Source organism: Dreissena polymorpha, chromosome 15 (assembly GCF_020536995.1).
Source record: "Dreissena polymorpha isolate Duluth1 chromosome 15, UMN_Dpol_1.0, whole genome shotgun sequence".
NCBI lineage: Eukaryota > Metazoa > Mollusca > Bivalvia > Myida > Dreissenidae > Dreissena > Dreissena polymorpha.
The window spans coordinates 41,339,804-41,366,616 of NC_068369.1; the positions used below are offsets into that span (position 1 = coordinate 41,339,804).

General features: G+C 36.9%; 1 protein-coding gene and 1 long non-coding RNA gene across 3 annotated transcripts; both read left to right on the plus strand.

Annotated features, from left to right (window-relative positions):
- Positions 1–11,212: 11,212 nt before the first annotated feature.
- Positions 11,213–13,065, plus strand: LOC127860354 (mucin-2-like). Its single transcript, XM_052398381.1, has one exon. The coding sequence runs from the start codon at positions 11,250–11,252 to the stop codon at positions 12,489–12,491; it is 1,242 nt and encodes a 413-aa protein (XP_052254341.1). The 5' UTR covers positions 11,213–11,249; the 3' UTR covers positions 12,492–13,065.
- Positions 13,066–17,366: 4,301 nt separating this feature from the next.
- LOC127860360 (uncharacterized) lies at positions 17,367–23,510 on the plus strand. Of its 2 annotated transcripts, none has more exons than XR_008039724.1 (3): positions 17,367–17,591; positions 20,341–20,490; positions 23,289–23,510. It is a non-coding gene; the product is annotated as an uncharacterized LOC127860360 (long non-coding RNA). The 2 variants fall into 2 exon arrangements; XR_008039723.1 differs by lacking the exon at positions 17,367–17,591 and adding an exon at positions 19,682–20,017.
- Positions 23,511–26,813: the final 3,303 nt, after the last annotated feature.

Below are 26,813 nucleotides of genomic sequence, written 5' to 3' on the forward strand. Positions count from 1 at the left end.
AAAGTATTACTCGAACATTGACAGTGGCATATCAAGTTAGGATTTAGTTTTATTTGGTGTTTTGTTTTCTAGCTGCACGACATCGACTTCAAAACTGTTTAATGAGGTTAGGTGTTTGTTATTGTGGCGTTTTTGCTTGTTTTTACGTAAAAGTACAGACAACAATTTTTGAATATGTTGCATATTAGTGACAACAGTTCTTTGTATTGTCTTTACATTTATGAATACAGAACATGTGATAACAAGAAACAACAAGATGTCAATAAGGTTATATAACAATATCATTGACAAACACAATAGTTCAATATTTGTAAACACTTCGACTTAAGTTTGTTTGTGATACTGGACCATTATTTGCCACTGTTTAATCGCGTGACTCTTTAAAATAGGTGTATAGTTGTGCTCATGATGAAAAACCACATGTTTACTGTTAGCATAAAAAACCAGCTCCTGTTACACCAAACGAGACGTGTACAATTATGCATTGTTTAAAATAGAATCCATAGAATCATATGACATCTGTTTGGCAGAATATGATCACCTCATATATTCGTCTTAAAGACAGGCGTTCATTTACTATTCAACTAATAATAAATGTAAAAATAATGCTCTTGGTAAACAAGTATCTGGCGCATTCAGATGAGATGATCTACAATGAATATCCGAAGTATATCTTGATAATTATTACAGCATTTGTTTTGAACAAGTGTGATAAAATATTGGCACAGGTTTAATAATTTATCTCATGCAGTTTTAATCAAAGTTATAATAGTAGGTTTGTTCTTTTATATATTGATGCCTAATTGTTTTGGCGTTTATTTACATTTTCAAAAAAAACTCACTTCAAGTTGTCCCAAAATATCACAACCTCGATTTAACAGTGTAGCAAGAACAAACTCTTTTAAAATTGAAGTGAATTATCATTTTATAAATGAGAACAATATCGAATAGTTTATTAAAAGAATAACTTGAACTTTCAATTTCAAGTAAAATCTTACGATGCAAAAAAGACATATACAACACCTTAACATTAATAATAAACTTTACATAAATTACTGGAAAATAATGCTATTTTGTATAAACATATGGATAATCATCATTTCAGTTATTACAAAAGTAATAATATTAATGGGTGATAAGTTGGTTCCTTTTTCCTAGTTCGTTATTTCTTATTCGAATAAGGAATAAGGAACTGTTTCTTATTCCTTATTCACGCGTAACATATTTGTCATAGGGTTTAAAAGAACAATAATGCAAACATTTCTGAAGTAAATCAAAACAAAATAACTCGAATACATTTACTTTATGTACTACGTTACATGTTCATGTTTCTTCTTCGCGCTTGCATAGGATTTCTTGATTTATAAACCGACCCGATATTTTCTAATGCGAATACTAATTTAAAATCAACAAAACCTAAAGCATATACTATTATTTTACATGTATGTGATAAAAAAAATCAATCTTGAACATTTAAACATGTTTTGTTTTTATTTATAATCTAGTTCCTTATTCGAGGCTGAATACGGAAAAAGGAACCAATTTCTATTCCTTATTCAAGCCGAATAAGGAACTGGCATTTTCTGACGTTAACATCAATGAAATTGATCCAAAATTAACCACATATAAATGATAATAAAATGAACATATTATTTATATATTGGTTGTATATGTACAATTCTAATTGCAATACATTTCTACTAAGTTTTAAGTGATGATTATCCAGTTCCTTATTCAGTGTGAATAAGGAATAAGGAACTGGTTCCGTATTCCTTATTCAAATCGAATAAGGAACTGGATTTTTTTTCCATAAATTATAAGTCAAAATGAACCAACGCGACGAATACCTCAACGAAAATTATTGTAAATGTATGTCGGTTGTAACAAATATTAAATGCAGTATATTTCTACTTTGTTTTATTTAATGATAACATAGTTCCTTATTCGGTTTGAATAAGGAATAAGGAACTGGTTCCTTATTCCTCATTCAAATCGAATAAGAAACTGGTATTTTCATACTAAATAAAATATTAAAATGAACCAAAGGGACCAAGAAATCAATGAAATTTATTGTCAATGTCAAAAACCTCAATTGCAGTACATCTCTAATAAGTTTCATTTAATGATAACATAATTCCTTATTCGTATTGAAAAATGAACAAGGAACTGGTTGATGCATTGATATCGCTTTTCATCCTTAATCATAACCCCTTGTAACTGTTTTGGGAACGTTTATAAAAGAAAGACTGACACTAAGCCGGACAACCCGTTGAAGGAGATGGTATATTCTGATTTCTCCAAAAAATGTACTGAATACGGAAAAAAAAACATGAACAACCCGCACGGAAAATGTACGCCAGGAAAATGAACACCATCCATAAGGGATTGAAAGTTACAGAATGTGGGTTGCTAGTAAACCAAAGCTACCCACATCTAGGTTCCAGTCCAGATTGCCTAGTGTTTTGTCCAAATTGTGAAGACAGTCATGGACTTGTTTAAATTAAATGCCCCGCATCGATGAAGTGGCGGATGATCATAATATTACAGAATTGTTTATGCTATGCTTTTACAACTAAGAAGTAAACTTCATTTACTACTTGCTTATTAAATACCAGAGAAACACATTCGGATGTTCGATGCCTACTGCGGCTATAAATAGTCGAAATGGTTACGGTCATTGATGTTGAGAAATAAATAATTAAGAGTTGTTTATTACATCTCTAAAGTTGACAGGACAACTTACGTGAAAACAGAGAAAAATACTTAGAAGAAATCAATTAAAGAAGTTATCAATAAATGAAACATAGTAGAGGTGTACTGCAATCAATTAGTTTGATTCCCAACCTGAATTTACAGTTATTTTCACTGATTTATTGATCTCTTTGGTTCATTTTAATAGTTTGTTTACTATGAAAACGCCAGTTCCTTATTCGATTTGAATAAGGAATAAGGAACCAGTTCCTTATTCCTTTTTCAATCCGAATAAGGAACTAGGTTATCATTTAATGAAACATAGTACAGATGCACTGCATTTAACGTTCTTGATACCAAACCTAAATTTACAATGATTTTCATTGATTTTTTGGTCTCTTTGGTTCATTTAAATAGTTTGTTTAGTATGAAAAAGCCAGTTTCCTATTCGACTTGAATAAGGAATAAGGAACCAGTTCCTTATTCCTTATTCGCACTGAATAAGGAACTGTGTAATTATTAAATAACACTCGGTAGAAATATATTGCAATAAATATTTTTAACTTCGAACCTACATAAACCATTATTTTCATCGTTATTTTATATTTTTTTTGTTAGGTTTGAGAAAGGCAATACCATTTCCTAATTATCCTCCTGATGATACTTGTTTTCAGCGTGTATAGTCACATACAATATAAAAAGAAATGTGACAGAATACGTCCATATAACATAATCATGCTTAAATAACCCACACTACATCTTAAATATAACATATCAGAAAGTGATTGTCCGAAATACAGGCTTCCGAATAAGGAACTAGCTTTACGCCAATTCCTTACTGAGAGGCCATAATTTCGGACATTTAAATTCGTATCATTCTAGAATGGCACAGCTATATATTGGTTATTATTGGTTATTTTTAATGGAAGATTTTTTTTAAATGTATATGTCGGATACAGTTCTTAAAATTTTTTCTGACCCTAACTACTAGAGAAAACTTTCAGATAGCTGAATACCAGTCATGATTTAGCTATCCCATCCCGTTCTAATACCTAAACAGTTACAAGGGGATATGATTAAGGATGAAAAGCGATTTCAATGCGTAAACCAGTTCATTGTTCCTTATTCAATACGAAAAAGGAACTATGTTATCATCAAGTGAAACTTATTAGAGATGTGCTGCAAATAATGATTTTTTTATATCCAACCTACATTAACAATGATTTTCATCGATTTATTGGTCTCTTTGGTTCATTTTAATAGTTTGTTTTGTAGGAAAATGTCAGTTCCTTATTCGATTTGAATAAGGAATAAGGAACCAGTTCCTTATTCCTTTTTCAATCCGAATAAGGAACTATGTTATCATTAAATGAAACGTAATAGAGATGTGCTGCAATTAATGTTTTTGATACCCAATCTACATTAACAATGATGTTCATTGATTTATTGGTTCCTTTGGTTCATTTTAATATTTTATTTAGTATAAAAATATCAGTTCCTAATTCGATTTGAATAAGGAATAAAGAACCAGTTCCTTATTCCTTATTCATACCGAATAAGGAACCATTATGATATTATCGATTAAATCTACTTACATATGTTTTATAAACTCCAGATACTTGCTAACAATCCATTATTTATCACAATACAGTAATTCCAATCCAAAAATACGCCCTATGTTTGTTTACTATGACGCTGTCAGCCAGCTGTGTAGGAATACGACCTAGATTTTCATTTGCACAATATAATTTGTTTTTCCTAACTATTTTTCTCCAAAATTAATGGTTTTCACTTGTATTATTAATCTAAGGATGCATTTGTGTATTGCATTTGGTCAAGTTATTTTCCAGTTGCAAATGCTTTGGAACTATTTTGATACGCGTAGAAAGCCTATGCATCGTATAGTTTCATGTTTCCATTGTATTATTAAAATGTTTAACAGACTTAAAATGCAGAACATTTCTGCCTGATATTATGTATTAATGTAATGTGTTTTAATACAAATTGCTTTTTATAATGTTACAAATCATATTATTGACTTACTTTGTTGATTTAGGATTCCGAAATGCTGTTTAGGAAAATGGTTTGTTGAAAACTTGTTTCATTGGTTAAGGAATTTCTAAGTGCACGTTGATTGGTTGAGACGCCTAAGTTTCGGAATCCTAAAGTATCTTCACTATAAATAGCGCGCAGCATCACGGATTTTTCACCTCGGTCACTGACTCAATATATATGTCATTGAAAGTCGGAAACCTACCAGCTTAAGCTAAAGCCAGCATAATGGTAGGGAATAGTTCTGTAAACTCTTAAGTATTCTTTTAAGTTATTTACGCCTTTAATCAAGTAACAGTGGTGCTGCGCACCTTCATCATACATATATTTATTTATTCGTAAACTAAACTACTTAAGTCTCGTTCTACGATTTGAATAGATTTGTTAAACCTTTACTCGGTCGTTTGTTCTATCCTGACAATTTAGACAGAAGTGTCTAGGCATCAGAAGCGCGGATTATTTTCAAATAATTTTCCGAGTGATACGAACCCAGCCTAACGTTAGAAAGAAAAAAAAAACACATTGATATTAAAGCAGTTTAAATTTATTCAATCACACAAATCTGTAAACCGAAGTCATATGCAACTATTTCTACGTACAACTTCAACTGCTACATTATCTACACCACAAAAAAGATGGCATCCCGAGACCCTGATATCTCATTTAATCTTCGTTCAAATAATGACACTTCAGACAACAAAGACACAGAAAATCAGAACCATGAGAATGACGAAAATGATACTCAAAACCATCGCCTTTCAGTTGATCGACACATGCCCGATGACGATCGTTTTGTCAATGTGACAGGCGATGCACAACACTATTTCTCTTCAAACAATAACAGTTCACACACACATCGTGAAACACAACTTAGAAGACCACGATTCAAACATCGAGGTAACTTTGAACCCCCTTCAATTCCAGTAGTTCATCCTTCATTGATAAGGCCAGATAATTATGAGGGCTCCGGTGACTTTGAAGCGTACATGTCACACTTTGAGGAGCTCTCCGGATGGGATGATAAATCCAAATGTCTCGTCGTGGCCAGCTGCCTACGTGGCTCTGCAAGGTCTACATGAGCTTGCCCCACTCTGAAAAAAGGGATTATTTTCTGCCCTGTAGAAGACTTGCTTCGCGCTTCAGTAACAGCAAGCATCAACACATTCGGCTTTTGAAGTTCGAAAGCCGGCGCAGGCAAAGGGGTGAATCAATTGCAGCTCTAACAGATGACCTACGCCAGTTGGCCCAGAGAGACTACCAAGACCTGGACATACATTCACAAGAGTGCCTCGCACTCAACCATCTTTATAAACAGGTTTCACCCGATATGCAGTGTCGGTGCATTGATAATGGCTGTCTCACAATCACAGATGCTGTAGAGTTATTGAGCGCTACGAGGCAGTTCTCCGTTCGCATTCCACATTTGTAAGGGCACTCAGTGAAGAACTCAAACTCTAACACTGATATGCGCAAGTGTCTTCAGCGTATCGAGTCACGTCTGGACAGATTAGAAAAGGTCTGTCCCAGAGGCCCACCATTTCAGAACTATCGCCACAAAAAGCCCCAATCATCTGGTTGCTTTGGATGCAAAGCCAATGATCACTACTGGCGCGATTGCCCGAACAACACTGAGAGAAACAGGTTCACAAACACCAACAATATGCTACACCACAATCAACAACCGCCCAATCGCATGTTTGAGCAGAAACACAATGTTCTTGATGGCTCTTCATCTCGCCGCCAGATGAACGACAATAGGTCGGAAAACTAGTTTCAACCGACTCTGAGGGTCAAGAGTCGGTGCAGATTATTAACAGACCCACACCTCGTTATGATAATGTTGTTCCATTGCATTCTGCACGAGCCGGTGCGGATACACACACTTATGACAATGGTTTCTATGTTACTGGCACAGTTGCTTCTAAGCCTGTTAGATTTCTTGTTGATTGTGGCGCGACAACTTCTTTGATTTCCACTCAAACATTTGCAAATATCCAACAATATTGCAATTCTATGACCCCAGTTACTCAATCTTTTCAAACGGTGAGTGGGCAACAAATGAACCTCCTTGGCAAAGTCGACCTTGTGGTTCAGCTTGGTAAGGAGTGCTACGATGTTACTTTTGTGGTTGGTGACATTGATTAAGATGGAATCCTTGGTCAGGATTTTCTTCGACAAAATATGGACCACATCAATTACAAAAAGTCCTTTTTGGTTATGGGGTCCGATACTGTACCACTGCAAACTGTAGGCGGCTCCAGTCAAATATGTCGTGTAGAGGTTCGTGACACGGTCAAGATACCTGCACATTCTAGAATGTGGGTTCCAGTCAATATTCCCCTTGCTGAATTTATTGCACCATTTGGTTTTGTGGAACCAGATCCTGATGTTATGGCTGAAAAGGAAGTTTTTCCCATGAGCGGTATTGTTGAAACACACTCAGAGAATGTTCTAGTTAATGTTGTTAACTATGGTTCAGAACCTGTCACAATCTTCAAACGAATGCATCTTCGCACCTGCAAACCTTTCTTTGAGAACACGCAACAACTTCGTTTTGCACGTGTGACTCAACAAGTTGATTGTAACACTTTGCCAGAGCACCTTACTGATCTGTATGATCGCAGTTCAGTCCATCTAAATTATCAGGAAAAATCTGATCTTCAAAACTTACTTTGCAAGTACAGTCCTGTCTTTTCCAAATCTTCAGAGGACATTAGGTGAACTTCACTAGTCAAACATGTCATCAACACTGGTAAAGCTGCACCAATTCGGAAACCGCCAAGGTGTTTACCACTTGGTAAACGTGCAATTGAAAAGGAAGAAGTTACCAAAATGCTTGAACGTGGCATCATAGAGCCGTCAAGCAGTGCATGGGCTTCTCCAGTTGTTTTAGTGACCAAGAAAGTGGGCACCCCACGGTTCTGTATAGACTATCGACGCCTAATTGACGTCACCATCAAAGATGCATACCCGCTACCAAGGGTTGACAATGGCATCGATTCACTTTCTGGAGCCAAATATTTCAGCTCGCTCGATCTTAATAGCGGCTACTGGCAGGTCGGTATGAGTGATGCTTACAAAGAAAAGACCCCTTTTGCAACAACTATGGGGCTGTACCAATCTTCAGTAATGAGTTTTGGACTGGCAAATGCTCCATCTACATTCGAAAGGCTGATGGAGAACGTTCTAAGAGGTCTACAGTGGGAGGAGTGTCTCCTATATATGGATGACATTGTTGTTCCATGTGCCACTGTGTTCGAAGGTTTAGCCCGCCTTGAACATATCTTCGAAAGGCTTCTTGATGCTAACCTTATATGTAAGCCCTCAAAATGCAGCTTTTTTCAAAAGAAAATAAAATTTCTTCGCCACATTGTCTCAGAATGGTATCTCCACATACCCAGCAGAGATTGAAGCAGTGCTGAGATGGCCAACGCCAAGAGATGCAAAGGAAGTTAGGAGCTTTCTGGGACTTTGCTCATATTATAGGCGCTTTGTCAAGGACTTTGCGCTTAAAGCGAAACCTTTGCACAAGGTTTCGGATAAGAGCTCCATATTTGAGTGGTCACATCTCTGCGAGGAGTCATTCCAATCTCTTAAGACTGCTCTGACTTCCTCACCAATTCTATGTTATCTGGTTCCTGGTGCCAAGTTTGTCCTGGACACTGACGCCAGTGACAAAGCAACTTGTGTCGTTCTCTTACAAATTCAAAACGGGACCGAAACTGTGATTGCATATTACAGTAAGGCTCTCAACTCCCATGAAAAAGCATACTGCGTTACACGGAAGGAGTTGCTTGCAGTAATAAATGCATTGAAAGCACATCACTCCTATTTGTACGGACAGCCAGTCCTTGTCCGGACAGATAATGCGGCGGTAAACTGGATTTAAAACCTGAAGCAACCTACTGGGCAAGTGGCTCGCTGGCTACAAGAGCTTGGTACGTATAACCTTGAGGTTACGCATCGTAATGGGTCGCAGCACAGAAATGCTGATGCCCTATCACGCAATCGATGCTGTAAGTGTGCCCGGCAACAACGCCTCAGTGATGAAGTGTCCGAGCAACAAACTGCTACACCTGAAAATTGTCTCCCTGAGGTAGACAAGCATGACAATGATCGCTTAAGGGCCGTTACACGATCCAAAGCAAATGAGCAGTCCCAATGCAAACCTTCAATGTCTACTCTTAGTAACTGGTCACCCACAGAAATCAAAGCCGAGCAGCTGAGAGATCCTTGTATTGCATACCTTATTCAAGCTCTTGAAGGTTCTGAGACAAGGCCACAATGGCAGGCCGTCAGTGAAAAAGCATCTGCTGTCAAAATCCTTTGGCGCATGTGGGACCGATTGAACGTTAGTAGAGGTTTCCTAGAACGTACATGGCATGAGGATGAGCTTCACAAAAGGAATCAGATTGTCGTGCCGTCTCACAGACGAGAAGATGTACTGTATTACTTCCATGACATTCCGTCTGGTGCTCACGTGGGTGTCGAGAAGACACAAGGACAGATTCGGCAATCTTTCTTCTGGCCAAGTATGCGAGAAGACGTTGAGAGGTACTGCGCGATGTGTACACATTGCGTATCACGCAAGAAATCTAAGCCGCCTAAGTCACCCCTAGGTCAGAATCACACTTTAGCCCCATTGGAGCGGTGTGCTGTGGACATATATGGGCCGCTTCCCAGGTCTGAAACTGGTAATGTATTTGTCCTTGTGATATGCGACTGCTTTACACGGTGGACTGAGGCCATTGCGATACCAAATCAAGAAGCCAAAGCCATGCTAAAGCATTAATCGACAATTATGTTTCGCGATTTGGAGTCGCTCTTTCAATACATTCGGATCAGGGTAGCTGTTTTACCTCAAAACATGTGCGACTTGTTGGGAATCAGGCATACTCTGTCCACTCCTTTGCATCCGCAGTCCAATGGAATGGTTGAGCGCTTTAACCGCACTCTAGGTACCATGCTCACCATGTACTCTGCCTCAAACCAACGAACTTGGGACCTGGGACCAGTTTTTGCCACAAGTGCTCATGGCTTACCGGTCTTCCATCAACACTAGCACCGGACAGTATCCCAACAAAATGGTTTTTGGTAGGGAAATCACAGTGCCCTTGCAGGCCTGCATTCGACTGCCACCAGGGTCTGGTACAAACGAAAAACCTATTCCTGATGATTATGTGTCAGATCTACGTGCAAATTTGGAATACATCCATGATGTTGTTCGTAAAGTTCTTGCGAAAAAGGTGGTCTACCGCAAGCGACATTATGACCTTCTCGCAAAAACTAGGCAAATCAAGGTTGGTGACCCTGTCTGGTTACTGGATTCAACACGCAAACCAAGTGTATGTAGTAAACTACGTCCACAATGGCAAGGGCCAAATCTTGTAGTAGGAAAGATAGACGATCTTGTCTATCTTATAAAGAAGTCCCAGAAACACAAAGCTAAACCAATCCATGTTGACAGGTTGATGCGATTCAACGGAAGCGAAATCCCTAAGTGGATTCTTAACGCCAAGTAGTTATGTATCAGTACAATTTACACAGCTCACAAATAGTTACCTTAACACAGACCACTTCCTACAACAATACAATCTGCACTTCATTATATATATAAATTAATATATATATATATATATATATATATATATATATATATATATATATATATATATATATATATATATATATTAATCTTCGCTGTGGTTGCAATCACTCGATGGCGAACTTCTGAAATTTGCATAAATCCTGCAATATTATAATTTGATACCGATACAAATGATGATGCTTAAATGAAGATTGAAGTCTATGATGAATGGTGCGCACCATACGCTGAGTAATGAAGTTGGCTTGATAACCCGATTGCGATTTACTCCAGAGATTAATTAGATTCTACGTTAAAGCATATCAGCTCATCAGTAAGGTATTTCCCTTGTGTACTTGCAGGATACAAGCCAATTCGGATATCAACTCATCTGCCCCTTCTGTGTGGATCATCGACCCAAACTCTTCAGCCGTTCTGCTGATTTGCGCTACCTCGCGAAGACAAAGCACCCCATTGAGCTCCGAGTAGCACCACATGACCTTTTAAACAATATGGTGGCCTTCTACTTCTCCACGGAACCAGCTTCATTCATCAAGTGTCATGAAGTTGAAAACCCCAACAGCGCCACTGCGTCCTATGCAAAATATCATGTAACAAAGTGGGCTGCAGGTAGATCTCCCGGGATTTCTTCGTGGATCAAGTGTTGGGAGTTGGCATGTGAATCATCTGCGAAATCCAGGAAACGAAAATCTTCTGGAAGTGTTTCATTCATCCGACTCGATGAATTCGGTGCTGTGGCCTATTTAGAAGATGGACCTTCTGTCTATAAGGCGACCATTAAGAAGGAGATTTTCCAGCATCAAAAGTATTTGAGCGCATTTAAGGACGACAGGATTGCATCGCTCCTTCGCAGACTCCACCTCAAGGTCCCTGGGCTGAAGAGGACTATCCACATCTTCATATGGATATCGCTCAGTTGCTTGGGATTGAGGACCGGTTGGTTTCCAGGGTGCAGAAGATGAGCGACATTGTGTTCCAGGCAATACGAGAATCAGAAATCGACATTATACCGTCTCCAGTGTCTATTCACCTGTCTGATCCATCATCACCCGTCCAGCTTCCCCTCCAATCCATGCCATCATTTTATTTGTCTCCTCTTCCCACAGTGCCTGCATCTTCGTTGATTATCCCTGTACCAACTTCAACCACCGCAATCGCCCCTCTCCAGAGAACCAATGCTGTCACTTCCATTATTGCCTCAACAGCAACAAGTTCAATCTCCAGCCCGACTCCATCTTCAACTACCAAAATTGCCCATCTCCAAAGAACCAATGAGGTAACTGCCGTCATCGCCTCCACAGCCACTACTTACCTCTCCAGCCAGACACCATCTTCAACCAATCTGTCACCTATTAGCACGTCTTCTGTCCGTCCTGTTCCAGCCATGATGTCGGCGCCTGCAGCTACACTCCAATCACCTATCACTGCCAACCTGCCTTCCCTGCCAACAGAATCTGTTTTCAAGCCACCAGCAACTATAAGGAGTCCCATCACCACTTCATCAACATTACCCACAACAACAGTCCCTTTTTCTGCCCGATGCCTTCTTTCGCCTATTAGAGGTTCAACACCTGTATCTCACCCAACATCCACAACCACCGAGGCTCAAAGCGAGGTCGCGAGGTATTACCCTTCTCCATTGTCTGTGGTGGAACACTACGTGCCGACCCTTGCCAACACACTCCTGCAAACACATGCGAAGGCCCTTCTGGTCAGTGGGGCAATGCCTCTGCTTCCCCCTTCCAAACGTGATTGGTCTTCTGTTCCAGATGAGGCAATAACGCTCGTACAAGGGTTACGCTGGCCACCAAAAGCATGGAGGAACCTTTCTCCTGACTGCCGATTACTTGCATTGGAGTTTGCTGCAACATCCATTCTCCAGTCCACTGCTGTATCATGGAGCATCACCAACCGATGTCTGTTGGTCCATCAATTTCAGCACCTGATGCTCCCTGGTACAGCAAGTATTCTCCTGGACAGCAGTGGAAAGGCCCGCCACTACTTATCCGAAACAGTCCGAGAGATTGTTAGCGGCGTCAGCTCTCTCCCACCAGAAGTCAAATCTCAAATACTAAGGACCCTCCCAGATCATCAAGATGATCCTCTCCTGTCCATCATCAAGGACATTCCAGTCAGGCCCTGAAGGAAGACGATATCATGTTAACTTTGAATGTTAAAAGTGGTTTAGTATAAATAATTAAATTTTATATGTTTTAAATAACTGTTAAAATGTAATGACATAAAACAAAGTACTTGTACATTTCAAACTCCAGGAGTAGTTTATTTATTTAAGGTAGGGGAAATGTAATATGTAATAGTTATGATATCAATTAAATCTACTTACATATGTTTTATAAACTCCAGATACTTGCTAACAATTCATTGTTTATCACAATACAGTAATTCCAATCCAAAAATACGCTCCATGTTTGTTTACTATGACGCTGTCAGCCAGCTGTGTAGGAATACGACCTAGATTTTCAATTGCACAATATAATTTGTTTTTCCTAACTATTGTTCTCCAAAATTGATGGTTTTCACTTGTTTTATACTCAAACCCGGTTGAGTCGCGGGTCGTTTTGACTCGCGGTATTTCATTAGCGCCCTCTGGATTGTGTTTGTAAACAAACCTGCGTGACCTACTTTTGAAATCTGAAAGAAAACATCTTTTGCTGCCAGTATGAATAGATTTTTGGTAAGTAACTACCCAAAATCGATTTAAAACATCATTTTAAACCAAAATTATATAAAAATCCATGTTAAAATGAAATTTCCTTTTCAACCTTTTCACTGTTTAAGTTCGTCTGCTGTCGGTTGCTGAGGTCAGACACTACCAATATTATTCTCTTTGTGAAGGGGTTACACACCACCGATTTTTTAAAATTATTTCGAAAGGTCAGGCTCTATAAACACTTCAATATTTAGCTAATAGATTTGAGGGTTGAACTTAGATGAAACTCAAATTGTTTTTCAGATTAGAGAGTCAAATCATTAGAAGAAGCCTTACGACAAGAACAACCTCAAGAGAGCGTTTGATGCTACGCTTGGAGGAATGTCCGTGTACAGAGCGTCAAGAGTGTATAATGTCCCGGAGTCAACATTGAGGGATAGAACAAGGCAAAATGTTGACATTAACTGTAAACATGGAGCAGAGACACTCTTTACCTGTGAAGAGGAGAGAAAGTTGGCGGACCATATTGTTCTTATGGCCAATATCGGCTATGGGTATTCTGTAACTGATGTGAGGTGCATGGCTGCAGACTATGTCCGTTCTCTGGGGAAGAATGTCAGGGCCAAAGGGGAGCTAAGCTCGGACTGGTTCTATGGATACATGCAGCGTTGGGCCCAACTTAAAGCTGTTAAGCCTCAGAAGCTTGGCTTACAGCGAGCAAAGACGGCATCGAAGGCTACGATTGACCGGTACTTCGAGGAGCTAGGAAGCATTCTTCATCGCAATGGTCTGCTTGATGCCCCAGAGCGCATATGGAACGTTGATGAGACCGGGTTTTCGACAGAGCATTCGCCTCCTAAAATAGTCTGTGCGAAAGATGCTTAAGCCCAAGTAGTGACCTCTCCACGCTCTAAGAATGTCACCATGGTCGGGGGTATCAATGCTCTAGGCAACCATGCCCCACCCTTTTATATTTTCCCAGGGAAGAGGTGGCAAGACTGTTTCATAGAAGGTGCGGTTGCAGGGTCCGTGGGGAAAATGTCTGACAGTGGATGGATAAACCGGGGAATCTTTGAGGAGTACGTGACGAGCCATTTAGCGCGTTATGCAGCCTTGAATGTGAACCTGGATGACAAACCAGTCACATTGGTTCTCTATGATGGACACAAGAGTCATCTCTCACTTACACTTACAACATGGGCATCGGAGAGAAACATAATTTTGTTTGTTCTTCCCCCACACTCCAGCCACCTCACACAGCCTTTGGACATTGGGGTGTTTGGACCTCTGAAGGCGTTATACAATAGGGAATGTCGGGCCTTCATGCATGCCAACCCAGGAATGTCCATAACTACTAGAGACATCGCTAGGCTCACTGCTAAGCCCTTCACCAAGGCATTCTGCACTGAAAATATTACATCAGCTTTCAGGAAGTCTGGCATTTACCCATTCAATGCCAATGCCATTACTGATGTCCAGACAGCCCCATCATCTATATATCCCAATGCGCACATTGAGGAGAGCGACTCGGTATCTGAGGTGGTGGCAGCACCAAGGATTGAGAGCGACCCGGTATCTGAGGTGGTGGCAGCACCAAGGACTGAGGGCGACCCAGTATCTGAGGTGGTGGCAGCACCAAGGACCAAATCTGACACTGCAACATTGTTTTTGAATTCAAGAACGATCAAACAAGTTGTGCAGCGTCCTAAGAAAAAATTCATCCCACCAGTGAAGATTGTTGGGAATCTTCAAACTGAGGCGAACACTATTTCACTGCGCCAACAGCAAGTGAAGAGGGACTCAAAGGTCCAAAAAGTGGTGGGAACACATAGGGCCAAACAACAACAACAGGAGCAACAGCCATCGACATCTGGAATTCCAGCAAAACCAGGGCGGCCACTAACACTCGTTGATTATGAGTCAGATTCATCTCTTGAAAGTGACACAGATGACGTATGCTGTGTGTGTAAGAAAAGTAGTCCACCTGCATTGAGGAAGGATGTTTCGGTTGTTTTTGTGAAATGGGGTGAATGTAGTGTGTGTGCACATTGGGTACATCTGAGCTCCTGCACTGATGTACGTTTCTTGAGGCGAGATAGCTTCTTCAGGTGTCCCCATTGCGCAGAAGAATGAATGAACATGAACAGTTATTTGAATATTGAGAATTAAAATTAGACACTGCTTGAACATAACTGTGATATTTATTTTATTTGATGTCTTAAATTCCATATGTTCTAATTGTTATATACGTTATTGATTGTTACTTTGAATGGTATGTCAGATCTTTATGTTTATTCATGTTAAATTTAATATTAGTGTCGTTTAACCTATTTACCGCGAGTCAACCGCGAGGGAAAATAAACAACAATGGCGGACAGTGGTGTTGTTTTTGTTGATACCGCAGTTAAAATTGAAGGATTTTCGCCATAAAAAGGCTATTTTCCAATGAAGTTAAGTCATATATGTTTGTCTTATAAATTATTTATCTGATATTCGAAGATGGTTTCTAGACGCAAATGAATATTCCTTAAGTACCGCGACTCACCCGGGTTGCAGGCTATTCATCTAAGGATACATTTGTGTATTGCATTTGGTCAAGTTATGTTCCAGTTGCAAATGCTTTGGAACTATTTTGTTACGCGTAGAAAGCCTATGCATCGTATAGTTTCATGCTTCCATTGTATTATTTAAATGTTTAACAGACTTTAAATGCAGAGCATTTCTGCCTGATATTATGTATTAATGTAATGTGTTTTAATACAAATTGCTTTTTATAATGTTACAAATCATATTATTGACTTACTTTGTTGATTTAGGATTCCGAAATGCTGTTTAGGAAAATGGTTTGTTGTAAACTTGTTTCATTGGTTAAGGAATTCCTAAGTGCACGTTGATTGGTTGAGACGCCTATGTTTCGGAATCCTAAAGCATCTTCACTATAAATAGCGCGCAGCATCACGGATTCTTCACCTCGGTCACTGACACAAAATATATGTCATTGAAAGTCGGAAACCTACCAGCTTAAGCTTAAGCCATCATAATGGTAGGGAATAGTTCTGTAAACTCTTAAGTATTCTTTTAAGTTATTTACACATTTAATCAAGTAACAGTGATGCTGCGCACCTTCATCATACAGTTATTTATTCGTAAACTAAACTACTTAAGTCTCGTTCTACGATTTGAATAGATTTGTTAAGAAGGAACATGAATATGTAACGTAATACATAAAGTAAATGTATATGAGTTATTTTGTTTCGATTTACTTCAGAAATGTGTGCATGTTGGTTCTTTAAAACCCTATAACAAATATGTTACGCGTGAATAAGGAACAGTTCCTTATTCCTTCTGTTCATGAACGGCTGATTTAAGCGAGTTCATTTAGATCGGCTAAAATTCCCCGTCACATAATTTTGTTCAGCAAACGTTCGTGTTTGAACCATAATCACAGTGAGGCAGGGGCAGGTAATCCATACAAATAATATGCATTCAGGAGAGATAATTATTGGAATTGTTGAAATGAATTCTATGAAACGCGAGATGCATACTGGAAATAACAGGAAAGATTGCTAGTCATATAGGGGAGATAAATATCACGGTCAAAGAATGTGTTATTGTCACGGGGCCAATGTTCCATTACATTTAACTTATAGTTAAGAAATACTTTACGAACATAGGTAAAAGTTGTGTTGAATTTAAATCAATAGAAATAAGTCATTATGAACACTGAAAAGGACGTGTGTGTGTGTGTGTGTTTATTGTGAGTGTCAAAGACTAAGTCACAACATATAATTTCTATAATTATCTCTTGGAAATAATTGAGATTTATATGATCAATGTATGGTCTGCCCATTTAGAGAGGCTGAGATAAATTCGATCCATGCTAAAAAGACAATATTGGAGATGGCAAAACATTTTATTAACGTAGGGGAGATAACTATTTAAAATTTGATAACATTATTTTTGATAAGAGTTCAAATATTAACCCAAAATTACCAAACATGAGAATGTTCTTCGAACGAAGTCCAGTCGGTGGTATGATTATTCAGTGGTTTGTAAGTACTTGTTAAAATTTCTAGCTAATCGTAAGGGAAGTAGTTCGTTGAGATTACTTCGAAACTCGACTGCGTCAAAATTCAGTTTGAAGTAGCACATTATCAATGGCTACGGGGTTAAGATCATCGACTATCTCCTTGCGACAAGTTGTTTCATGGATGATAAACACGCAAAAACTGACATTCATAATGGTATTTATTTTGCGACACCTGCACTTCAATAACGCCTTCAAAGATTATAACGTGAGAAAACGAAAAGACAGGTTCTTTTGCAGATTTAGAGTCATTAATATAAACACATATTTCGATTTAAGTATCCCATATATTGATCTAATATTCATTTGAGCTGTCGCGAAGTATAGAGTAAATCATGTGTAGTTTTACATAACCGTATGTTTGATATTTTCAAGAAAATTGAGCTTTTTTCCCTGTAAGAAATAAACATTTGTAAAAAGTACAATAACTTTATATGAATATAAAAGTGTTTGTATTGAATACACCAGGTTTTTTAACAAGCAAGGTAAGCGCATTCATTCTCTACCTAGTGACAATAGATTTTACTAGATATTAAATATTACAAATGAACCATGATATTAATAATTTCACATTTGAGGGCTGTTAAAAAATCTTTCATATCATTATATTATGATATGATATTAGCAAAATAATGTTTTCTGCGCCAGTAACAAATATAGGACAAATATAGGAAAAAAAGAATCAATGCATATAAATGCGTCTAAGATCTAATCCGTGTTTTCGGACTGAATTATTTCAGTATTGTGTTAATCATGTGTGTGTTTCGCAATTTATTTACAATTGCGTCCGCGCATTTCTGCCTGGTTACGCCACATCTTCACCTGCTGCAACCTCCGCTTCTACTATTCCGTCCGACCTTCCAATTATCGTGTATATGTCTAAGGATAAATGCGTTTTTATGCAGCGGGTCTTACTAGCTCAAGGGGAATGTTGCTAAGAAGTCAGGCTCGAATATATGATTACACGATTAAGCCAGCAGCAAAAGGGTCCCTTTCTGACTTCAGAGATCTAATGACAAAGGATAAAAGGACAAAACCAAGAGGATAGAAGAAGACTCCTACAAAAAAACTATTTTACAAAAATTATTCTGACTGTAACGTAATGATAGGAATATAAGATAAGTAGGACAATATCGAATAACCATATGTCAAAGTCAGCAGAACGCTATCTATGGGAAATGTAGCAGTAAGAAACCTAAACCAACAAATCGTCAAGGTTGCATAAATAAACCTCTCATGGTAGATATAAAAAGTAACAGTTGTTTTGGTTTTGACTTGGATTAAATAACAGATTTAAATTATTGATAAAATGTTAAAACCATCTGTAACGTAATGCATTGATTAACTGGGTCGCCATCTGATTTAAAAGGGACCGTCAACCACAAACGATGAAAAAAGAAAAGTTCTAAAATACCGTTTTTCGTTACAATAATTAGTTTATATTGATTAAAATATCATGACTGGTATTTTATATTACTTGAAAAAAGTTCATATTTTCAGTATATTCGGTAATAAAATTTCACGATGTGAAATCGAACGTTCATCGCGGAAATATGTGACGATATACACACAATAAATAACACAAGTAGATTGATCATTTTATAGATAAAAAATATATACAATTTACTACGCATGCACAATTTGCATTCCTGGGTTTACCACGTGACGATAATGATCAATCTACTTGCGTCATTTAAAGTTAATTTGTAGTTACCTGGTAGACATACCCAGTAAAAAACTTATTACCGAATATACTAAAAAAATGATAACTTAAAAACTTTTTAAAGTTGTGCAATATACCAGTCGTGATATTTTAATCAATGTAAATTAATAATTGTAAAAAAATACGGTATTTTAGAACTTTTCTTTTTTTTCGTCGTTTATGGTTGACGGTTCCTTTAAATGAAAAACATTGTTGTATAACAGACTTAAAATGTAAAACAATTTTTCATAACGAAATTAAACCTAAAACATTTTATTATGTATTACGGAATTCAAATGTAAGACAGTTTTGAATAACAAAATTGAACCCGATTGTCGGAATTTCAAGATAACACATAACAGCGGTCAGAGTACAATTTCTAATAAAGAAAATCAAAAGTCGAAAAACCAAACAAAGTCGACACATTTGATAATAAAATGTTACGATATTGTGGACCATTTCCATGATCAACATGTTTTTTGTGGCCACCCGATCCATAGGCAACCATTTAGTATAAAAGAATCCAGCTCGAGTTCAAATAGCATATAGCGTCTACGTCGAATTCGTTTTAATTTTGAATCGCGGGTCGAAGTTAGAGACTGGCCGCTCGCCGTATTTTTAATTATTGGATTTCAATATTGTACGACATCGAAAGTTACTGAATGTATCTTATTAATTAGAATATTTTGAGGACTTTTTGATTAGCAGAATAAAATCACAATGACCAATTCATCGGACTTGTGTATGCATTGTCATCACATCTACTCATGTTACATGGCAACTTTCACCTTGCTTGACCGCTATGTTAATGGTTTTATGAACGACCCTTTTTAATGATTCAGACACTATCATGATAATATAAAATTCCATTTGAAGGGGAAGGTAAAAATAGAAAATCTTTCGTTTAGTATCCTAATCATTGTAGAAAGGGTTGATTACACGTATTGTTAATAACGTATTCGTTTAGGCAAAACTAAAGTGTTAAAATAAAAATGAATAACCATGAACAAGTCGGTTTAACCATTGGCTGTCTGAATAACCATGAAAAAGTCGGTTTAACCTTTGGCTGTATGTCTATATTAGTTGACATTTTGGGGATTGCTATTCCGTTTTGGTCGTACAATGGCGCGGGCGGTAACAGTGGCCTTTGGTTGTTTTGTGGATCAACACCATTATTGGGCGGCTATACATGTCTTCCTTACATTACAGGTAACATCATGTTCTGAGCTCAACTCGAAATAAAAACTGACTTATCATTGGAATCAACAAATACTGCATAAACATGTATATCTAAGCATTGTACAATCAAAATTGTATGCTCTTAAATATCATGTAAAGTCTTTATTTTTTGCGTTTACATTTTTTATTTTCATTTATATGCTTTAAAAAATCTGATTAAAAAAAAGACGAAAATTTGCATAAAATAAAATTATTCCATATCTGGGAGAAAATTACTTGGGCAGGCAGTATCTATTAAATCCAAACGGGATGTAACACAGGGATGATGCACTGCATGGTTTTCCGTTTTCCAGTTTCCGTAGATTTGAAGGCAGTGCGCGGAATAATGATTGTGGGGCTGCTCGTCATGATCGCCCCTGTCGTCATCTTCCTGCTGAAGAAGTTCCTCCTGAAGGACATGGCCATCTTGTTCAAAGTTATCTCTTATGTCACCGGATTCGCAAGTAAGATATAATTGTATTATCTCCCATATAAAATATCTAATTAGAAATATAATATTGTTGACATTCTTGTTCAAATTTAAGGTGTTTTTTTTTATTTTCACCCTGCAATTTTTCGACTTTATTTGATGCCGTTAGACTAACCTTTCCATTTACTTCAATAAACACCCAAGGAAACCCGATACCTTGTGATCAGTGTAATACCAATCGAGCAGCTTTGTGACTTTTAGCGTAAACTTATATAGGTTAAGGTAATTGGAAAAAATATATATTTTCAAATTCCAATTTCAAACAACTGTGTATTAACAAAGATTACAAAGGTATTGCCTACATGCAGAAAAAATCATGAAAAATTTTCTTTAAAAAGGAGCGAAATGTGGCTCACTGAAGTAGAAGATCGGGCAAAATGGGTCATGTTCAGGCATTTTAGGGGAGAAAAACTGCTTTAATTTGCAAGTCACTACAATAATTAAAGGTTTTACACAAACTTACACATGTCTTCCATAACCTCTCAGCAGGGTTTCTCCAGAAAACTATTTTTTGTGGAGAAATTTGCGTTTTTAATGACCATGTTGGGAAAACATGGATACTATCTGGAGAAGAATAGGAATTCTTATGTGAGCAGCAACTTTATAATTCTTTTTCGTGACAAAAAACCTAATCTCCAGCCACTTTGTTGCAATTTCTTTGCTTTGTAGAGGCCTATAGTAATTGTATGTGGGCACATTTGCATACGAATGTACTTTTTATGATTTATAATACATTCTGTGATATTCTTTGCATTTCATCCAACATCATTTCAGAAACTTGAATCCTTTGTCTGATATATAATGTGGTTATACTATGGCCACGTTTAATAGATTTGTAAAGCTGAAGTATTATCTTAATTGCTAACTCGTTTTGTCAGTTTGTGCTAAAATTACAATGTATCACAATGCTAATGTTGCCCCCCACATTATTATACCCACACAAACTCTGTTTGAAGGCTATATAGGAATCAGTTTGTCCCGTCCGTCCCTGTCCGAGTACGTCACGTCCGTCCCGATTTTTTTGTCCGTCTGTCCGTCCCGATTTATTTTCCTAAAATAACTTTTGAACAAATGAACATACAACCTTCAAAGTTCATATGTTGATGCACCCTTATGGCCTTTATATAGACACTACATCTTCTTTTAGGTCACTAGGTCAAAGGTCAAGGTCACTGTGATCTCTTATAGAAAACTGTAGCATGGGCTCCAGAATTGAAAAGTTGTTATTCGGAACTCTCCAATCTGGGTTTTTCCGATATTTGATCACGCGCGGTATGTAAAAACAAAAGCTGACTTGCATATTTTAAAAGAGCGTGAATCAATAATTTCTCTTATCGCTGAATAGTAAACACCACTTTTTCTGCTCAAACGTTCGTTATAGTTGATAAAAAAAACACGATTTAATCATTTTTCTTTAGATGAACTAATCTCGATCGTGTTAAATTTGTAAGAATACTACGTAACACGATATAATGCTGCATGTACATGTTTACAAACAGCTTCGGTCACGTAACTATGTCATTGCATATACTGTGCGTAAGACTGGGCATACAGTTTTAATGAAAATTTTGTCAACGAAACTACCAAGACATTGACTTCATTGTATAAATATTATACTATTCAAATATATATTAAATCATACAGACAAGTACATAACAACAAAAACCCTACTATCCTCAGTCCATTCGTAGGACTAGAACTAGTAAATCGTTCCATAGCAGTTGGATATTTATATGTCTATTGATCTAGCTCTATTGTGATGATTTTCTTTGATCTAATCTGAAAAGTAAAGAAAATTATTCGCTTAAGGCTGAGACCTTAAGATTACAAGCTTGACCATATACATGACTTTTATTTGCTATATCTATAAAGCATGCCGAAAAAACAAGAACATGAATAATGTTTGTCAGAAGAAATATTGCATTTTTCTAATTATGACGCTTGCCGAATTAGTACCAAAAGTCTCAGAACACGCCAGGATTAAATAATTATACATACAACCCCCATATACACTAATTAAAACATCATTCTATGTACCTAACCAATCAATATATGTGACAAAGTAGTAAAGTCTTTCTTTATATTTTCCAAAAATGAAATGAAATAAAACTGGAGCATGTTGAAGAGGCACTATTGATAATATATAAGGCATTAAAAGTACATTCGTATGCAAATGTGCCCACAATCACTTACTATAGGCCTCTTCAAAGCAAAGGAATTGCAACGAAATGGCTTGAAATTAGGTTTTTGTCACGAAAAAGAATTATAAAGTTGCTGCTCACGTGAGGTTTCCTATTCTTCTCCTGATGGTATCCATGTTTCCCAACAGGGTCATTAAAAACGCAAATTTCTCCACAAGAAATAGTTTTCTGGAGAAACCCTGCTGAGAGATTATGGCAGACATGTGTAAGTTTGTATAAATCCTTTAATTATTGTAGTGGCTTGCAACTTAAAGCAGTTTTTCTCCCCTAAATGCCTAAACATGGCCCATTTTGCCCGATCTTCTACTTCAGTGAGCCACATTTCGCTCCTTTTTTAAGAAAATTTGTCAGGATTTTTTCTGCATGTAGGCAAATACCTTTGTAATCAATGTTAATACACAGTTGTTTGAAATTGTTTTTTTTCCAATTAACTTACCCTTTGTAAGTTTACGCTTAAAGTCACAAAGCTGCTCGATTGGTATGACGCTGATAACAAGGTATCGGGTTTCCTGGGGTGAATAAATCGTAACATTATTTTTTTGTACTGGAGATCAATAGCATTATGTTGCAGTGACGCTGAACGTGTTCGGAGTTGTGATATACGGAATCGACAAGAATTTAAATGTGCCCGGTACTCATCTGCACATAGGGTTTGCTCTGTGCATCGTTGCGGCTGTGTTCTGCTTTGTGGGCGGGGTGTTCATGGCGATCGACAAGGACGCAGTACAACCTAAATGTGAGGATGTATGCCCAATAAAGAAGTGCCCACTTTTTTGAATGCACCCAAACTTTGCCCGGAGGATTTCTTTGGTTAGATTTCCAAGTTTAAAGGGGCCTTTTCACAGATTTTGGCATTTTTTAACTTATTCATTAAATGCTTTATATTGATAAATGTAAACATTGGATCGTAAAAGCTCCAGTAAAAAATCAAGAATAAAATTAAAAAAAGGAAAAGAACATTGCCCGGAGCAGGTTTCGAACCAGTGACCCCTGGAGTCCTGCCAGAGTCCTGAAGTAAAAACGCTTTAGCCTACTGAGCTATTCCGCCGAGTACACATCCTTGACGTATTTTATACCTTATATAAGCAATCTTCGTAGTTTCACAAAATTTAACGACAAAAACAGAACTCTCCAAATTATTCAATCGTTTCGCGTTGCAACGCTTTATAATTTTCAGGTTTTAAAATCGTCAAAAGATGCATATAATGGCTATATTAGACCATGGTTAATGTTCAGTATTACTGTTTCCTCACAAATATCATAACTAAAACGAAAATTTGCGAATCTGAAACAACTTTTTTCAATTTTGTCAATTTACCAAAGAGTGAAAAGATCCCTTTAAGACAAAGTTTTTAATTCTGCACTACGTGATAATGCAGGAATTTTGTACTAGGATCGTTATATTTCAGTGAATTAAATAAATATTTTTCACTAAATGCATAATCAATCAAATTATTTGTGTTTTATTAATTATATACACTATAATGGCTTAAAAATTCTCGATCCAATGTGTGACTTTTCTTTTCTTTTTAAAGTGCTCGTAAAAAACTATCAGACATTAATTATCTAGACGCAGGACGACGGTGGACATATTTACAAAAATAACTAATGTGTGTTATGTGATTTTTACCGTACGCTAACCGATTTTTTTAGGGATCTTTTCACTTTTTGGTAAATTGACAAAATTGAAAAAAGTTGTTTTTGACGACTTAAAAACCTAAAAATAATAAAGCGATGCATAGATTGAATAATTTGGAGAGTTCTTTTGTTTTCGTTTAATTTTTTGAAATTACGAAGATTGCTTTATATATAACGTATAAAATACGTCTTTTATGTATACTTGGCAGAATACCCGAGCGGGCTATTGCGTTTTTACTCCAAGACCCCGGGGGTCACTGGTTCGGGCCCTACTGCGGCCTACTTGTTTTCCTTTTTATAATTTTATTCTTGATTTTTTACTGGAGCTTTTAAGATCCAATGTTTACATTTATCAATATAAAGCATTTAATGACTAACTTCAAAACATGCCAAAGTCTGTGAAAAAGCCCGTTTAACAAGAGTGTCGCATGTTCATCTTTTGTCCGTATCATGCTGTCCGAATCGTATTGCTTCAATAACAGACGTTCCACAGGTATTGCCTGATTTTTACTTCATATGCCTCATTGCCGTTAAAAAGGCAAACTTAAAACAATGACCACTCCCGTTAAGTCATTTGATTTTCTGCAGATAAATATATACATTTTCTTATGATAAAATTTTTGTTTTTAATTGGTTGGATAAAAATATGGGTCATCAATTTTCCTTTTCCTGAAACGTATATTTTGAATTGTGAAATAGACGCGACATGCACAGTTTGCTCTCCTTGCGATAACTGGTTTTGCGGTGATAGGCGGCTGTCAGATTTTATCTCGCGGTCACCAAGTTTTCATTCCATTAAATTACTTTTGACCTTGACGTGGTCCAAAGTGGTGCCTATTTCTTAAGTTTTTTTTTTCTCTTCTGTTTAAAAGCCATTAAGCGATCATGTCATTTTTGTGATTTCTGTATTCTATGTGTATATGCATCATTTTGGTGAATTTAAATGGGGGGAAACCGGGGGAAAACGTTGGTTTCTACTACGTTGAAAGATTTGGGATGTGTATATTGAAGTTTTGTGCTGTTGTCGAACTGTTACTAAACAAAGTCTTTTTTCAGCGGTTTTCTTAATAGTTGCATAATTCACATTAAAAATAATACTATGCTTGCACAATCTGAAAAAATTAAAACAAGTGCGTTAAACGCTGGTATCTCATAATGGAACCCTTTATGGATTGGATTTAGTGTAAAATTACCGCGAGGGGGGCGTTATAAGTAATACGTTTTTCAAAATCTAGCAGTGCGTGTATACTTGCAGTTATAGTCAGGACAAATGTAATCAGCAGTAAACGTAATTATTAATTTATAAGGAATTATTTTTGCCATGTTGTAGGAGGAGTTATTATGCGAAAATTAATCTTTTTTTACCTGCAGTTTATGTCCTTGTATTCTGTTTTGTTGTATAAATGGAACATTCTTATTTTTATATTTACGCCGTTGTGTTTTTGTTTTCCATAATTCATATGCAGAAGGAAAACTCCAAAAGCCATCGTATTCATACCGTGACGTCACTTCGTTATAGTCATCTGCTAACTTATCCGCTGAACCCTTTCCTACTTAGATACGTTTTTTAGGCATTTGTAGTCACTCAGAAAGTTAAATTTAAGTAAAGACCTTTCTGGCTTGATTCAAATTTTAAAGGGTTTCATTCCAACCTTAAGATACTGCTGAGCAGCAAACAGCATACAACCTGAACAGACTGCTGGTTTCTTGTAGGCTGTTCTGGTTTTATGCTGTTTGCACATAGCCATTTTCACTTTGCCTCTGAGTGGGAAAGGTTAACGCATCGCAATGGTTGCAAATTTTACTTTGAATACTTTACCTAATGAAATATTGTTTTGTCCGTATTATAGAAGTGCGTAACGCGTTAACCGTGTAATGATTATACTAAAAGTCACATTTAATGTTGAATATTGAAAATACCAGAAGGGCGGCACAGTACTACAGCTTTATTGTTACTCAAACAGGTCACCCTCTTTGAAGATTAAAATTAATGGCTTCATATTGGAGGGGATGAAATAGCTGAGCTTTACATGCATTCTGGCAGGTATATAACATGCCGCAGCAGCAGCAGCAGCGTTGTAAGCATCACAATATAGATCTAGGCCTACATATCGTTCAAAACCAAGTTATATCGTCTATTCGCCAATCTTTTTCATATTTTACATTTCTCTATGGATTTGATTATGTGTTGAATAATAATAATAATAATAATAATAATAATAATAATAATAATTATTATTATAATTATAATAATAATAATAATAATAATAATAAGAAGAAGAAGAAGAAGAAGAAGAAGAAGAAGAAGAAGAAGAAGAAGAAGAAGAAGAAGAAGAAGAAGAAGAAGAAGAAGAAGAATAAAATAATAATTATAATAATAATAATAATAATAATGCAGTCATCATTTTATAGTGCCTGTAAATTCCAAAATCTGTTACGATTTGAAACATTGTCATGA